We start from the raw sequence: 16,284 nt of genomic DNA, 5'->3' as shown, positions 1-16,284 counted from the left end.
AACAATGGGAGTTTACTTTGTCCCCAGTTTGGAGGCATCACATCTAAATCCGTGCTTGCCTAGCAAAACAAGCACGTTTATTGATCAGGCACTAAAAGGCTGAGCTGTTTTTTGTTCTGTTCATCCCATCTTACTGTGAAGAAAGATTTCACAATACTAGGCAGAACTACACTTGGCCAAATACAAGGGCAAGGTCCAGAGATAACTTTTGAGAAATACCCTCTTCACAACAGCATTACTAAAATACACATACACAAACAAAAAGTTACTGACTTTGCATCAATAAGTTACTGTGAAAGCACTTTATTTGGCTCTACACGATAGTGTAACTGAATACCTACTCACCTTCCTTAAAAACTGCCTGATTTCACAGAATGGTTGAGGTTGGAAGGGACCTCTGGAGACCGTCTAGTCCAAACCCCCCTTGCCAAAGAGGGTGACCTAACACACCTAGATTTACCTAGAATCACCTAGATTTAAACAAGACTAAGCACAACCATTCTTGATGACCACTGGCCATGAATCTGAATACTTGAAAAATACTCAAGGAACAGGACTGCTTTCTATACCATTCAGAATGCAGATTCTGTCTAGCACGAAGAATTGTATTAATTCATAACAAGCAGAACAGATTTAGGACTTATCCACACTGAGAAAACAGGTAGTGAATTTTCAGCCAAACTACACATTGAAACTAAAACTCGCCTTGTTTGCCCATCATTAAACAACACTTGCCATTAAACAGCATTTGTGCTTAATTCCTAGAACCAGCTGACTCCCAAATGAGCCACATGTTAGAAGAGCCAAACTGAAATTGCAAAGTCCTCGCTGCCATAACAATGACACCAACTGCTTATTACTAAAGGGTACACAATTAGATCAGCATTTCATTGGTAACCACATGTAGGATTCCATACTCAGATCAGAGACGAACTCTGACAAGGTTAGATTTAGCAAATCTGAGAGTACCAGTTTTAGAGGATCTACTTTGGGTATGCCTGCTCAAAGCACAGGCAGACAGGGGCATGACCAACTTCAGCAGTGTTAGTTCTGTGAGGCACCACTGGCTGCACTATCACCAATTCAGCTGCATATGAATTACAGCACAGGACCACCAGAGCTGCTGGCACACCACCACACCTGCAGAACTCTCAACAGAACAGCATGCTTCAGAAGGTAACAGCCATGCAGCTGTGACCACCAGCAATTACTGGGCTTCTACTGCATCCACTTCCTCTGCAGTCTTTAAAAAAAAAAAAAAAAAAAAGAAACAGTGTTTTGTAAGTGATAAAAGACCACTGCAGCCCTGCTGTGTGATAGTTTAATCAGCCAATGCTCATGTTTGCAGCTTCAAGTACACTCAATCCAACATAATCTGACCATATTGGAACAAATCCTGTAGAAAAGATAAAAAAAACCTACATTCACAGTTCAAATTCTAAGACTTGAAAACACGAAACTTCAATTCCATTTCGAACACTTATTTCTTCTAATAAGACATCTCACACGACTTCATGTAATGCCAGAAGTTAGCTAAACAATTCCAATCCTAACCTTACAAGATTTCATGTACCTAAACTTCAAGGCTTGCTATTACATACCTGAACCTAGGTAATCTTTCTGATATTTCATTAGTCTTGCTTGTGCAGGTCATCATGACACAATCTAAATGTAATTCTAGCATTGGTAACATTAATTGTTTACAATTTTCTTTAAGTTTTACATCTCCCTAACAGAAAGAAAGGACAGAGACCTTGTCGGACACAGCACTGCAACATACCCAGGCTGCCATCCCCTCCTCTTATATCTGTTGTTCACAATTTAAGCAATGCTCAAGCAAAAAGCAACTCAAATTCTAGGAAGCAGAATTACCCTCTACAGTAATAATTTTGGAAAGATTTACCCCTTGTTTCTCAACAAATTTACAAGTGCACCTATGCATATTAATACAGGAAGTACATTCTAAACTAGAATGGGATTGCAGACACCCTACTGTACAAGCATACAAAAGTGAGACTATCAGAACAAAACACTATCTTGCAAGCAAACACAAACTCTATGCTTTTTTTTTCCTCCGAAGAACATGGATTCTGCAGTTCAGGAGTCTATGCTTTCACTTTTATACTTCAGGGAAACGGCAGGAACCTCATTACTAGTTATGTGAGTCCAACTAAGATTGTTAGAAATCAACTTTCAATTGATTTGCTGAATTAAATAGCACTACCAACTCTAACATTTACATTTCAGCAACATCAAAAAAGTCTGAATACAATTTTTTCTGTTTTGGTAACATCCTGAAACCTTAATTACTCTCACTTGTCTGGGTTGCTTATTTCAGCAAGAAGTCCTTAGTTTTAAAAAGATTTGGGTGTGGTGGGAAATAGAGGAAAAGCTGAAAGAGGGAGATGTCAAAGAAAGTCTGGAAAAAGCTTAGTACCTTGTGTAGTGGAATGGTCTCTAATCTATTTCTTTCAACTGAAGTAGTGGTAACATTTTAATATGAAAAAGACAAGCCTTTTTTTTTCTCCCTATAGTACAACTCAAAAGTCAGAAGCAATACAGTCATCATAGAGTGGCTCAGGTTGGAAGGGCCCTTAAAGATCATCTAACTCCAACCCCCAGCCACAGGCAGTGATGCAACCCACTAGATCAGGTTGCCAAGGCCCCATCCAGGTTGGCCTTGAACACCTCCAGGGATCGGGCATCCACAGCTTCTCTGGGCAACCTGTTCCAGTGCCTCCTTATTTTTACAGGGAAGAACTTCCTCCTAATGTCTAGTCTAAATCTATCCTCTTTTAGTTTAAGACCATTCCCCCTTGTCCGGTGCTTATCTACCCAAGTAAAGAGTCCTCCTCCATCCTTTTTATAAGCCCCCATTAAGTTCTGGAAGGCCACAATGAGGTCTCCCCAGAGCCTTCTCATCTCCAGGCTCAACATCCCCAGCTCCCTCAGCCTTTCTTCACAAGAGAGGTGCTCCAGCACTCTAATCATCTTTGTAGCCCTCCTTTGGAACCACTCTAACAGCTCCACATCTTTCTTGTACTGGGGGTTCCAGACCTGTACACAGCACTCCAGGTGGGGCCTCACAAAGGCAGAACAGAAGGGGACAATCACCTCCCTCCACCTGCTGGCCTCTGTTGATACAGCCCAGGATGCAGATGGCCTTCTGGGCTGCAAGCACATGCTGCTGGTTCATGTTGAGCCTTTCACCTACCAGAATCCCAAAGTCCTGCTCTGTAGTGCTGCACTCAACCAGTTCTTCTCTCAGAGTGTACTCATGTCTGGGGTTGCCCTGGCCCAGGTGCAGCACCTTGCACTTGGATTTGCTGATCCTCTAACAGTTAACATCTGCCCACTTCTCCAGCCTGTCCAGGTCCCTTTGGATGGCATCCCTTCCTTCTATTGCATTGACTGCACCACTCAGCTTGACGTCATCTGCAAACTTGCTGAGGGTGCACTCGATCCCATCTCCCATGTCACTGATGAAGATATTGAAAAGCACCAGTCCCAGGACAGACCCCTGAGGGACACTGCTCATCACCAACCTCCACCTGGACATAGAACCACTGATGACTACTCTCTGGGTGCAGTCATCAAGCCAATTCCTTATCCACTGGATGGTCTACCCTTCAAATCCATAATACAACCTTAGGGATAAACTAAGATTTTTACAAGACTCTCTCTCTCTCCAAAGCAGTAGTCACTTGTAGTGCTTATTATACATCGAATGATTGAAGCAAGCATGCCTCAATCTTCCTTTCAGACTCACTCTAGCTTTTTATACTATTTTACTTCTATTTCTATTGCTATCACTTGAAAAACACTTTACAGCCTTGTATGTTGTGTAGCCATACAGAATCCTTATATTATCCAGCAGAAGCATGCGCTAAGGTTTCTGCCAGGAGTCAGCACACTTACTTCATATCCAAGTTCAGCATGTGTGGTGTTTCAGCAGCACACATTAAGTAAGAAGTGAGCATAAACAAAGAAGTTGTGTGCTGCAAATGAACACCAAGCAGAGTATCCATGACTTGTGACAAGCCAAATGCATGAATTCAGTAAAAAACTGCATTTAACTCGGTAAGTCTAGATAGACAAGTCTATGCAAAAGAATAATTAGAAGTAAAATACCACTAGTGCTTACTCACTTAGTCTATTAAAACAATCTGTGGAAAACAAATGCATTGGTGAGCTCACCCAATCCACTCCTTTTGTGTTGAAAGTCATTTGCCCATAGTCTCCAGGTGAAAGAACAATTAGCTTGTAAAGTCTGTGAGGTCCTACAAAAATTTGAGTATGTGGCTGTTTAGTAAGTCACAAGAACCAAAGACTACTAGAAAAACTAACTGAAATGTGCATTATCAAACAGGTTGTATCCATATAGTATAGTAGCTCTGCTAAAGCCACAGTTAGACAAGCCCACTGCATTCTTTTTAGTTATTAAAAGTTTGATTCTTCAACATTAAGCAAAAATACACTGCAAGTTCAGTTAGTACCTCGTTGAACCTCTATGCTTGAGACGCATGAAGTACTGTATTGGCTGAAATACAGCTCTTCATTTAGCCCAACATCTCTGTCCTCTGCTCAACAGCAGAATACAAAGAAAGTACTAAAGCATCATAGTAAGTAAATCAGGATAATTTACCTGTTCTGTTACAAATGGGTTTTCAGCCACATAATTTAACTTCAGTGCAGCAAACAGAACTTAAAATTTACGAACAAACTTTAAACAACGAATACTTTCCTGACAAGCCCAAACCCACAACCACGGAAGGAGATGTGCAAACTTTGTGTTATGGCTGCTCTGTAAGCATTTTCAGAAGAGCAGAAGTCTTAAAGGATGGTATGAGACCAGCCTCAGATTATTATTTTCTGTATTATCACATTATAGCAACTGAAATTAAAAAAAAAAAAAGTGAGAAAGTCTAAAGTATTGAGATGCTAGGATAAACAATGTTGTTCTTCCAAGGTGACTCATAAACATGAGATCTTTCTTTTGGAAATCAAAATCAAACTGTTCATGAACCAAAAAGGTCAATTCAGAATCTGTAACTCCAGAGCAGGGAGTAAATTGAAAAGTTATTTCAGAGTAGTAAAAACCAATATGCGATTGCTCTGCATTAGACATACCAGTTCTATATCTTCTTGCTATAAAGCAAGAGTGCTGGCAGACTGATAATTCTTTCCATGAACTCCAAAGGGACTACACCTAATGACTTACCACATTCTAAATAATAATCAAGGCTAAGCAATATTCTAAGAAATGGCTTTCATGCTTTCCTCTTGCTCCACTGCTCCATCTCCAGGTAGGAAGGCCATCTCTAATTAGCTTTCTAGTTCACCCTATTTTACTCCAAGGACTGCTAGATTATGACCATCACTAAGCAAGTAAAGTCTGCTATGATTAAGTTATTTCAGGTATAAATGGTACAGTTATTTTAAACAATAAGCAATCATTCTTCAAAAAAAAAAAATTCCAAGTGTGCGCTGAACTGAGTATATTATCTTCCCCTATAAGTTTTATAAGGGATGGCAATGGAATCAATCCTAGAAGAGTGTAAATTGCATTAAAGGTAAGAAACCATTTTCAGTTTTTATCAAAACTATATATTTTGTATTTCTATTTCAAATGTAATGCAACATTTACTGGATTAAAAAAAAAAAAAAAAATCAGCATATGTCATAAGGTCAGGCAGTTTGTAAGGAACCATTTCTACTCTAGTGCCCACTGACAATTGCGAAATAAGTTTGGTGACGATCAGTATTACAAATTCTTGCCCAAAGTCAACTAGCTGTCTGAAGGAAAAAAGATGCATTTACTAAGTGCTGCTATATTTCCTCATACTTCTTTAGCCATTGTACTTCCATTTTGGTAATCTGTGGTTTCTTTTACAGCAATAACATGAATGAAAGATTATACAGAGGGTAAATGACTTGTGCTCTAGTCGTCTCCATAATTTTTAAGGAAAGAAGTCTTCAAATTAAGCACGTGTAGCTGATGGAATCCCTATCACTAAACAATGGGACAAACAAGCTTCCTATTTCTCAGTATCAAATGAAACTGCAAAACTAACAATGAACCCTTTTACCTACAAAAGACTAAGACACATTCACGCTCATGAAATGCAAGGTAACATGCATTACTAATACTCAGGCATGTATTTGACTCTTTTTTTTAAATAAGAAGTTGGATCATAAGACATCCTCAAGTTCCTTTCAGACCGAATTATTCTATGACAACCAAGTCATAGAATCACAGAATACCTTGTGGGTCCCTTCCAAATCAGGGATCATCAAGTCCAACTCATAGCTCCACCGGGGAACCTAAGAGGCAGATAATATCAAGGAGCATCGTCCAAACACTTTGTTGAACATTGACAGGCTTGGGAAGACGACCACTTCCTTAGGGAGCCTGTTCTGGCACCCAACCACCACCTCAGTAAAGATTTTTTTCCTAATAACCAATCTGAACATCCCCTGACACAACTTCATGCCATTCCCTTGTGTCCTATGGCTTGGTCACCAGAGAGATCATTACCTCTCTTCTCTTCTTCCCTTCATGAGGAAGCTGTAGACAGCAATGAGGTCACTTCTCAGTCTGTCCTAAGCTGAACAAACCAAGTATCCTCAGCCACCCTTGTCATGCCTCTTAGAATTTTCATAATCCCTTTTACCCCTTTTGGGGGCATTCTACTATTTTTGATATATTGCTTAACAGCACTCTTATCAGAGTACTTCCTTTTCATAAATTCCAAGGAAGATTCCAAATCAGCACTTATTGGTCACTTGACTTAGATCTCATCTTCCAAGAAGATATTTCACAAGTGAAAAGTAACAGTAAATAAGGCCTTTAGAGACTCCAAAATGCCTTCAAGTTGGTGCCTAATATTCTGGAGCAGGCCACTGTTTCTGAGATCAAACAGATCACATTAAAGAATTAGTTTGATAATCAACACTTCCTCAACTGCTTACGCTACTGGCTTGTGAAACAACTGCATTTCAGTGTAAGGTATCAGCTTCAGGATTCCCACCTGTTAGTTGAACTGTCTCTCCCAAGATGACATGGTTTAGTGAGTAATATTGATGGTAGAGAGGACCGTTGGACTAGATGATCTTGGGGGTCTTGGAAAGGACAAGCAAGGCAATCATTGCTCTCCAAGGACAGCAATGATTGCCGAATTCCAGCTGCTGGAGATGTTCATGAATTCAGGCTTCATATCGCAATACTACAACATACAGAGGTCCACTACCCTCACAGAGCCAGCGATTCCTGTAACTTTTGAGGTGAGCACTCCCCCACTCTAGGAAAGCTTACAGAATGTCCCTGTCTGAGAAGTTTCAGAGGCAAATCTGCCCAATTAGAGTACTCTTCACTGTCTGTAGTTTTTGTTGTATCACCTGCCAATCTGGGGCATATGCATCATGGTAGTTTAGTGTTGCTATCTTGATGATATCTACAGATGAGAGAAAATCATTTGTGCATTTCTCTCTCAAACTTTCCTTTTGCTCAAATATAAGACCCTGTTTTAAAACAGTAATACTTCTGGATGAAAGGCTACTTTTTTTTTTAAAAAAAAAAAAAAAAAAAAAAAAAAACTTAAAAAACACCACTGACAGTCTGAAAACAACAACCTACACTTTTTTTTTTTTTTTTTTTAACTTAAATGGACTCCAAGACACGGAGGAAGGTTCAGTTAGAGCTTCATTTATCCTTACTGAATAGAAATGACTATGGCTCCCCAGAAGAAAAGATCACTCGCTTTTTTTAACATCTGACAATACTGACTTGAAAATAGCTGCTGTGAAATAAACTATCTACAATTGCTCCCAGAAAACCAATTTGAAACAGAAGCCATTTCTTTACCCTCCTTAAGACTAATCAAGGTTCAGAGATTTTATGCTTGGACAAGGTCTGGGTGTTTACTATCAATTCATCTCAAACCAAACATAGGATCACACCTCCTAAAATAACCAAGAAACATATTCACTGCTCCTGGTGAGGGCTGCACACACGTGTTCTGTGCAGCAGGACTGCTCAGACACTGTCTCCCAAGTAGACAGGTCATCCTGCAGATTGTTTAAAGCCACCCTTCAGATTCATAACATCATTCCTCAGCTGACCAGCAGAGTGCTCCTTTGCAAGTGGGTCTTCGCTGGTCTATCCCTTGACTACTAGTCATTTTCAGCTTGATCTGAAGTCATTAACAGACTGGAGAATACAGTGTTACTTAAAAGAAGAATTATAAGGGGTAGGAAAGTTCCTTGACGATTTAAGGCTTACTCTGACATAAGAACCACAGCTCCTAGAAATCCTCCAACATGGAGCACAGATGACCTTTCTACAGTGAGGAGGGTACATTTCACAAGTTTGAGAACATCTTTAAGGAAAGATAAAAGCAGTTATGTTTGATATTTCATTTGGGTGCAAGCTGTCAGGAAGAAAACTGAAAAAGCTGTTTTGCCCAGACCACTGGGAGAGTTAGCTTCATGAAGCTCTTCAATTGAAGTAAACATACCCAGAAGCAGAAGCTGCAGCATTGTTACCAGATTTTTCAAATACCTCTTCTACCCTTTTCTCCCTACCCAGCCACTGACAAACATTTTTGATTGTTCTTAGTGTAAGAAAACAGCCACTTGTCTGGTTATGCAAGCAAAGAGAAACAAGTATTCTCACTTCTCTACTGTGGCACTCAGCAATTATACAGAAAAACAAGGAAAGATCTTTTAGCAACAGTCGCTGATGCAGACCACAAGTTCACTCACCTTAAAAAATGCAAACCACTTGTAGTTGTTTAGCACAATTTCAAAGCCTTGATTGTAAACCAAAGTGAAGAAACCATAATTGCCCAGACTATCCTGAGCTACATCTAGCTTCTGAAGATTCACAAGTACTGTTTTTTCCACAGGCCCTGCAAGAAAGAAAGAACATGCAAAGAATACAATTAAAATAAGAAAGAGTAAAGAGCATATCATATTTTTTTTTTCCAAAATACACTAAAATACACTCGCTACATAAAGCCTCCCACAAAAAGACATCAAGCAAACACATCTCAGGGACCTCACTTACCTATCACTGCAAACATGTTCCTTTTGCAATGCTAGACAGTATTTGCACATTTAATTACTAACAGCAGCAGTACCAAACAGCTGTTACAGGAAAATATCAGCTTATTTAAATGTAACTTGCTACACAGCTACATAGGACTTGGATGCTCTGTCACTCAAGACACTGTGTCTGCAGTGACAAATCTTCCTCTGAAACATCTGGTTTCAGGTATCAACCACCAGGCTACCTCACACCACTACTCCAAATCCTGCCAGGTCCAGCTTCACCTCCCATATTCTCACCTGCCACTTGCCTTGTCTGATCAAACTATCACGGACAGTTTAGATGCAACGCATTAACTACTGTTAAAATAGTACTGTCAAATAATAATCAAGTAATAACTCCTCACTACTATTATGCTCTCAAGGGAAATGCTATTTTTACTTCTGATGTTATCCGACTTGAGCTTTTACAGCTGGGAGTCTCCTGGGACCTGGGTGTAGCCCAGGAGCAACTACACACTTTGCCACTTAAGAGACACTTTGTTAAGAGCCACTTTCAGGAGAGGCTGAGCTGAGAGGAAAAACATCTGGAGCTGTGAAGGAGGAAGCAAACCAGCATGAGGCAGTAGAAAAACAGAAAGGTCTAGGTGAATCCAAATCAAAAATATACAAGAAAAGGGGTAATACAAGAATAAATCAAAACAACAAAAAGAGGAGTGCTGCAATAGGGCTGTCCACAGTGCTCACCCTTAGCCAGACAGGTTAATTCTCATACAGTTTAATTCAGATCAGCCCCTTTTTGCCTTAAGCCCAGCTGCCAGGAGTTCAGCACCAACCTCTGCATGCTGCTTCAGGCTCTGGCAAAACCTGCAGCATATGGGGGCCCCAATATTGCCAAAGCGGGTGTTATAAACCAAAAACCTTAAATAACATGCTGCTAGCAAGCTTCTGCTTGCAACCACGTTCTGAGGGCTACAAGGAATAGACCCAGATTAATACATATATATATATATTTAAAGAGAGAGAGAGAGAAAAAGAAGAGCAAACAGGCCGGCTGCAAGCAAGCACACCAGAAAGCAGGCACCCGTTTCCTCGCCGCCAGTTTCACTTTACAGGCCTGGTGGCACAGAGCTTCCAGGGACCCCTCCACCGAGCTTTAGGGGACCCCCACCCACACCCGGAGCCCCCTACACCCACAGCCGGATCCACCCAGGCGGGGAAAAGGGGAACGGGACGGGGCCGCCGCGCTCTCACCCGCCTGGGAGCAGTTGCCGTGCCGGCCTCCCCCCCGCCAGACACGGAGCTGCCAGGCACCCAGCAGGTCGGCGAAGGAGCAGTTGGCCGGGGTATCGGCCACCAGCTCGGCGGGCAGGGCCACCAGCACCACCGCCGCTACCCACCGCGCCCACCCTGCCATGGCGCCGCGCCCACCGCCGCCCGCTGCAGCCGCCCTTAAAATGGACGCGGGAGCCGCGGCCTCCCCGCCCCGCCGCTTCCCCGGGCCCGCCCCGGAGCGGCCCTGGTCGTGCTGCGCTGTGAGGGGCCGGGCTTCTGGGCCTGCCCCCCAGCTCTGGGGGGGGCTGTCTGGGAGTGTGTAGAAGCCCCTGAATGGGGATATCGTCCCCAAAGAGTGACCTTGTCCCTAAAGGGTGTTCTTCTCGAAGGGTGTCCTCATCAAAAGGTGTCTCTGACCCCTGAAAATTACTTTCTGTCCAACGGGAGTCCTCCTCCCCAAAGAGTGTCCTGCCCAAAGGACGGCCTCCCCTGTAAACGATGCCTTCCTCACCAGAAGGCATTGCCCACACAAATAGAATCATAGTAACTAGGTTTGGAAAACCTTGACCTCCAAGATCATCTGGTCCAAACATCCCCACCACCACCACCCAAACATCCCCCTACCACCAATATCACACACTAAACCATGTCCCTAAGCACCATGTCCAACCTTTACCTAAACACCCCCAGAGATGGTGACTCCACCACTTCCCTGGGTAACCCATTCCAGTGCCATTTTCTCCCAGATTGAATTCCCCTACCCAAAGAGCATCCTCATCCCCAACATGCCTCCTTCTCTCCAAAGTGCCTCGTCCTCCCCAGACAGTATCTTTCCCCTGAAGGGCATCCTCCCCTATAAAGGGCAACATCATCTCTGGAGCCCCTGCCCCAAAATCCAAGTCAAGGCTTTCACACTCAGAGAAGTCCTAGCAGAGAGGCACAGGCTGGCAGGGTTAGTCCCCAGTGTTATTTCAGGCAGGAGAGTCTTGCAGCTGTGGAGGACATGGCCTCTCATCCACCACGGGTTTTAGCTGCACAAGGTGACTCAGGGTTTCCGCACCAGCTGCACACTGTGGCCAGAAAACCACACAGCACCAGTCCTGAATGGGATGTGGGACCCCAGAAACCTGCACCAGCCCATAGCCTCCAAAAATGCAGAAAAATCCCCCAGAAGGTGTAAGACTTAGTAACATGCAAATTCTTGCAGGTCCACTGACCAGACTGGGTGTTGTCAAAGGGCAGAGATGTTTCAACCAAACTGAGCCTCTCAGTGCAGCCGAGTGCATGTTTGAGTATGTACTTGAAGTGGTGCTTGTTTTGCTGCCTCTCCAGATTCAAAATGTACATACTTTCACATCCCCAAAGTTATACATACAACCAAGAAGGATAAAGGACTCTCTGATGAGTAAATATACCCTAATTAAAAACGAATTTATGTAAAAAAATAGCCTATCTCAGGGGAACAATAAATGCCTATAGTACTGTGTTTGCTATGAAAATGAAACACTAGCTTTACTATGCATGTAAATTTTAAAATAATTTTGCTAAACTGGTATAAATCTCCATGATAGATATTCTTATTACTGATCTCAACAATTTAGTTTTAAATCAGATTCATAGAATGGTTTGGGTTGGAAGGGACCTTAAAATTGTACAGTTCCAACCCCCCTACCACAGGCAGGGACAAAAGTTACTTCTGAGCTAAACTAGATTTAAACTAGAAATGTCCTGATTTTATTTATTTATTTATTTTCATAATAGTTTAAATCAGGAGATTAGAAATAAGTCAATAAATTTTAACAATTTCAAGCAATATGTTATTTTATGTCCATCCCTTTGTTTTTATGCCATCTTCTCAACCTTTTATGGAAGGATTCATTTAACATTTTATTGCTAACTCTTAGAACAACCAGGTAATATACGTTCATACTACGGGTGATAAAGAGACAAAAATACATGTCATTTGGGGGGGGAAAGTCTTTTGAGGATCTTAAAACATTGATTTGGTAGGAAAAGCAGAATTTCCTGTGTTACAGATAAGAAAACAAATGCTGTTTCACTTCACCGAGACTGCATTGGTCAATAATGTTATTATGGGTATTAAAAAGAGATGAGCTTTTTTTTTTTTTTTTTTTTTTCAAAGGCAGCTACATTTTGCATATCAGTGCATGCACCTTGCCTTCCTGATGAAGCCTGACTAAGGAGAGGTGGCTACACAGTCTCTTTTCTTCACCAAAGAGATATTATATATATGTATATATATATATATATATTAAGCTCTGTAATTTCTAAAAGAAAACCAAAACTTCCCAGTAACCTTGGAAACATCTGTTACAGTACTTCACATTATTAAAGCAGGAGCAGAAAATGATTATGGTATCTTCAAATCACAATGCTGGTTGGATGATCCTGCCCCATTGCATATGTACTGTGCTTTGAACTTCAATTTTCAGTTTCGTTTTGTAGCCTCTGCAGGTTGCCATTGTACAAAAACATACTGATTTCACTTTGATTGCTTTGAAGTCACAATAGATTATTGTACATAAAGCTTATTTTACATAATATGGATGTAAAATAATCACTGAAACTGGGCAGAGGTGATTTAAATTCAGCCTGGCCTGTGCAGTTCACCCTGATTCTGCTCTTCAGATGTAGTTTATTTTGCCTTTTTGAGCAAAGTAAAGACTCCCTGTGCTTTGTCTCCAATAGTAATGCAGATTTAATTATTTCTGTGGGAAAAACCACCACCACCACCACACAAAAATAACAAACAGACAAAAAACACTCTCCTCACAAGCACTGACAGTCCTGGTTTCGGCAGTGAAGTACAGCCTTGAATTAGTACCCCTGCATGTGTCAGACAGGATTTTTTCTGTTTGGTCATGACACTCAGGTAAGCTGTTACCTACTCTCTTGAAAGAGAAATTATATCAAATCTGTTATAAGGCCTCTCAATTCTGTGTACTAACAATGTTACAAAACACTTGAGACTGAGGGCAAAGTCACACAGAAGAGACCAAGCCCATTGCGTGGTTTATTGCCTCCAAAGAAAGGGGCTAGGCTAGTAACCTGCTGACAGCTGCAGAATGCAGCAATCTGTTTTGTAGGGTAACTGAAATCACCATTTTGGGGCTCAAAACTAGGTCTTTCTTCTGTGTTGGGGAGTTGAATCAGCTCCACAAAAGATCCATCACTCACCAGAACTAGGCCAGGGGAACCCCACAGCCAGCAGCAATTGCATGGGGAAAAGCAGAGATTTTCCTTCAGTGACATCAAATGTGAAGATTAGCTCACCAGATATTGAATGCTTATAGTCAGAATTTGGGCAATAATGCTAAATTAAGCATTTATTTCTAGCTTGCCCCAATCCCGACTGCTTTGACCTGTCACTGACTGTACAAGTCAGAGTGTTGTGTGACCATTTGTTAGAGTGATGTGAGGAAATGATCTGGCTGAAAATAATATTGGAAGCAAAAAACCCCAGGTGTGGTTGTTATTCAGTCAGGTCAGTTCCCCAGGATGGGAGCTAACCATGACCTGAGTGGTAATGAGCCATCCACAACTTTAAAGGAGAGAACATAAAGATTACGTGCGTGGAGTGCTTCACAAAAAGCTAATGTTAGGGAAAACTGAAATGAAAAAGGATCCCTGTGCACAAAAGCCTATCCACTTATTCCAGCTGTATCTGTCTAATTAAAAAATATCTCCTTGCCAACCCTGCTGCAATTTAGTTGGTGTATCATCACCCCCCACTGCTACTGAAGCTGTTAGCACAGTATAACGGAACTAATTGTTAAAAATACAGAAGCTAAACATAACATGAGAATTCTTAATTAATTCTTTTGCCTGTTTTGGAAAGATGCAAGAATAAAAGTATTTTTATGATCCTATGCAGTCTTTGATATTAACTCCTTACTGAGACTGTTGTTGCTGTTCTGCAGATGGTTCTCAACAAGAGCAATGTCCTAATTACATGCTGATAAAAAGTGAAAAGCTGTACTCTGAGACTTATTTTTCAGAGCATTAATTCATACACGATCATTATCTCACTATATAAAATCTGACTTTTTTTTTTTTTTTTTACTGTAGGGTATTTAAACCTGCTTAACAATATATTCTTTTATGCATGATTGAACTTCACAGTAAAACTAGAATCATAGAGTCATTAGGGTTGTATAAGACCTCCAAGATCACCTGGCCCAACCATCACTCTATCACCAACGTTGCCCACTAACCTATGTCCTTAAGTACCAGGTCCAACCTTTCCTTAAACATTCCCAGGGTGGTGACTCCACCACCTTCCTGCGCAACCCGTTCCAATGCCTGACTACTCTTTCTGAGAAAGAATTTCTCCTAGTTTCCAACCTGAACAACCCCTGGTGCAACTTTAGGCCCTTCCCTCTCATCCTATCAATAATTCTCTGCAAGAAGAAACCAACCCCCAGCTCTCCACACCTGTCTTTCAGATGCTGTTTACTTCATAGTAAAACTACACAGCCTCGCTTCTGGAGGTTTTTAGGACGAGGTAGCTTATGCATTTATTTGTTGCACCTATAAACCTATCTTGTTTTCATTTGCTTGGTTGTAAGTGAAGACACTCACTATGTGGAACAACTCAAACAGTTGCTAGCAATTACGGAAATTAATTTCACAAACAGAATTAGTAAGATGGGTTCTCGAATGTGTATGTAAGGAACATGGAGAGGGGAGTCACCAGGTCCCATATGCACTGACAAAGTTAATAAACAACTGCCTTTTCCACTTTGTTGTGCTAGTTCCTTAGATTATATGCATTACATTGTTACCTAAATTATACTCACCTTGAAGCTAACTCTGTCTTCCAGCTTGATGGACAGCTGTGAGCCTAGGAGGTCTAAATTCATTATTGAAACTTGTAGCTGACAGGGGGAAAAAAGCACTGTTTCTCAGAATGCTTGCCCTTTTTATTTCATGACTTATTCTGATGCAGTGATTAATAATAATAATAAAGCAGTGCAGAAGAACTCTTTTTAAATGATTCTTTTTAGAAACAGCTAGTATATGTTCTCAAATCTATTTGTATTATTTTCTTTCTTGGCTCAAAAAGATGTGGTCAAAAAATAACTTTTAAAGTACCACCGCTATTCAAAGTCTAAGTAATAACAATCATATAAATAACAATGCTCACATAGAAACTTAGCAGAATCTGACTCTGTGGTTTAATATTTGTGTGAACTCTGTTCACCAAGATTGCTGCTGAAGCACCCAAATTGTAGAAGGATGTCACTGAAGGCTGTTTTTTCCTACAGCACGCTTCAAGGACAAAAATCATAGTGGAATCTGATCCCATAAGTCAAATATAAATATCACCTCTTGGTAGGTTTGTCTGGCTGTTGTCCTCTGATGACTTATTTTTTCTGCCAACTTTTTCTGAAAGATGATACACAGAATACTTGACTACACAGCTTGTGTGTGTGTGCATGAATTCCCTTGTTCCTGGAAAAACATGTCTTGATTTAAGAGATGTTGAGTTTGCTCTACTGTTTAGAAAGTTAGGAAATTTGGGTGGAAGCTTCCCAGATACTATTGCTTTGGTTATTTTATTGACTATTAAAATAACAATGCTCATTCCATATTGACTAAAACACTATCAAATTATCCAACTAATTTTCCAATTATGGCTGAATAACAGGAAATATTATTGTAATTACAAGCAACACAAAAACTGCATTATCTTCAAAACTGCTGCAAGCTCAGTAAGTTTTAATATAGAGAACCCCGTGTTTAGAGTTCTATTTCTTTCAGGTATTTAAATCTTTAGAATATCGCAGCATATTTAAACATCAAGGAGGTGTTACCTGGAGTGAATGGTACACTTTGGGGCAGCCAACCCCAGAAGACATGGCTGATTTGCTGAATGTCCAGAAACTTCTCCCCAGAGCACATCAAGCAAACACTAGAAGACATAGGCTGGTACTAGAT

The 16,284-nt window shown here is 41.0% G+C and overlaps 1 protein-coding gene and 3 long non-coding RNA genes across 5 annotated transcripts in view; 1 reads left to right on the top strand and 3 right to left on the bottom strand.

The window, feature by feature from the left end:
- LOC118168754 overlaps positions 1-4,888 on the bottom strand; it is a 5,298-nt gene extending 410 nt beyond the window's left edge. Inside the window, exon 1 of the long non-coding RNA XR_004751777.1 lies at positions 4,198-4,888. This is a non-coding gene — a long non-coding RNA (uncharacterized LOC118168754). The remainder of the gene's footprint in view (positions 1-4,197) is intronic.
- The window catches only part of LOC118168752, an 8,675-nt gene extending 1,204 nt beyond the window's left edge, over positions 1-7,471 (bottom strand). The window contains exon 1 of the long non-coding RNA XR_004751775.1: positions 7,459-7,471. This is a non-coding gene — a long non-coding RNA (uncharacterized LOC118168752). The remainder of the gene's footprint in view (positions 1-7,458) is intronic.
- Positions 1-8,140, top strand: part of LOC118168737 — a 20,330-nt gene extending 12,190 nt beyond the window's left edge. The window contains exon 3 of the long non-coding RNA XR_004751766.1: positions 8,130-8,140. This is a non-coding gene — a long non-coding RNA (uncharacterized LOC118168737). The remainder of the gene's footprint in view (positions 1-8,129) is intronic.
- The window catches only part of CTSC (cathepsin C), a 24,629-nt gene extending 8,345 nt beyond the window's left edge, over positions 1-16,284 (bottom strand). The window contains exons 1-2 of one of the 2 annotated variants that reach the window (XM_035329239.1): positions 16,161-16,284; positions 8,764-8,909 (exon numbers count right to left, since the gene is read on the bottom strand). In XM_035329239.1, coding sequence (XP_035185130.1) covers positions 8,764-8,909; positions 16,161-16,269 — 255 coding nt within the window. In that variant the 5' untranslated portion in view covers positions 16,270-16,284. Of the gene's footprint in view, positions 1-8,763; positions 8,910-10,302; positions 10,547-16,160 lie in introns of those variants that run through there. The other variant, XM_035329229.1, reaches the window with a different exon arrangement.

This window comes from Oxyura jamaicensis, chromosome 1, assembly GCF_011077185.1.
Source record: "Oxyura jamaicensis isolate SHBP4307 breed ruddy duck chromosome 1, BPBGC_Ojam_1.0, whole genome shotgun sequence".
Classification (NCBI taxonomy): Eukaryota; Metazoa; Chordata; class Aves; order Anseriformes; family Anatidae; genus Oxyura; species Oxyura jamaicensis.
This window is presented reverse-complemented; position numbering and strand designations above follow the sequence as displayed.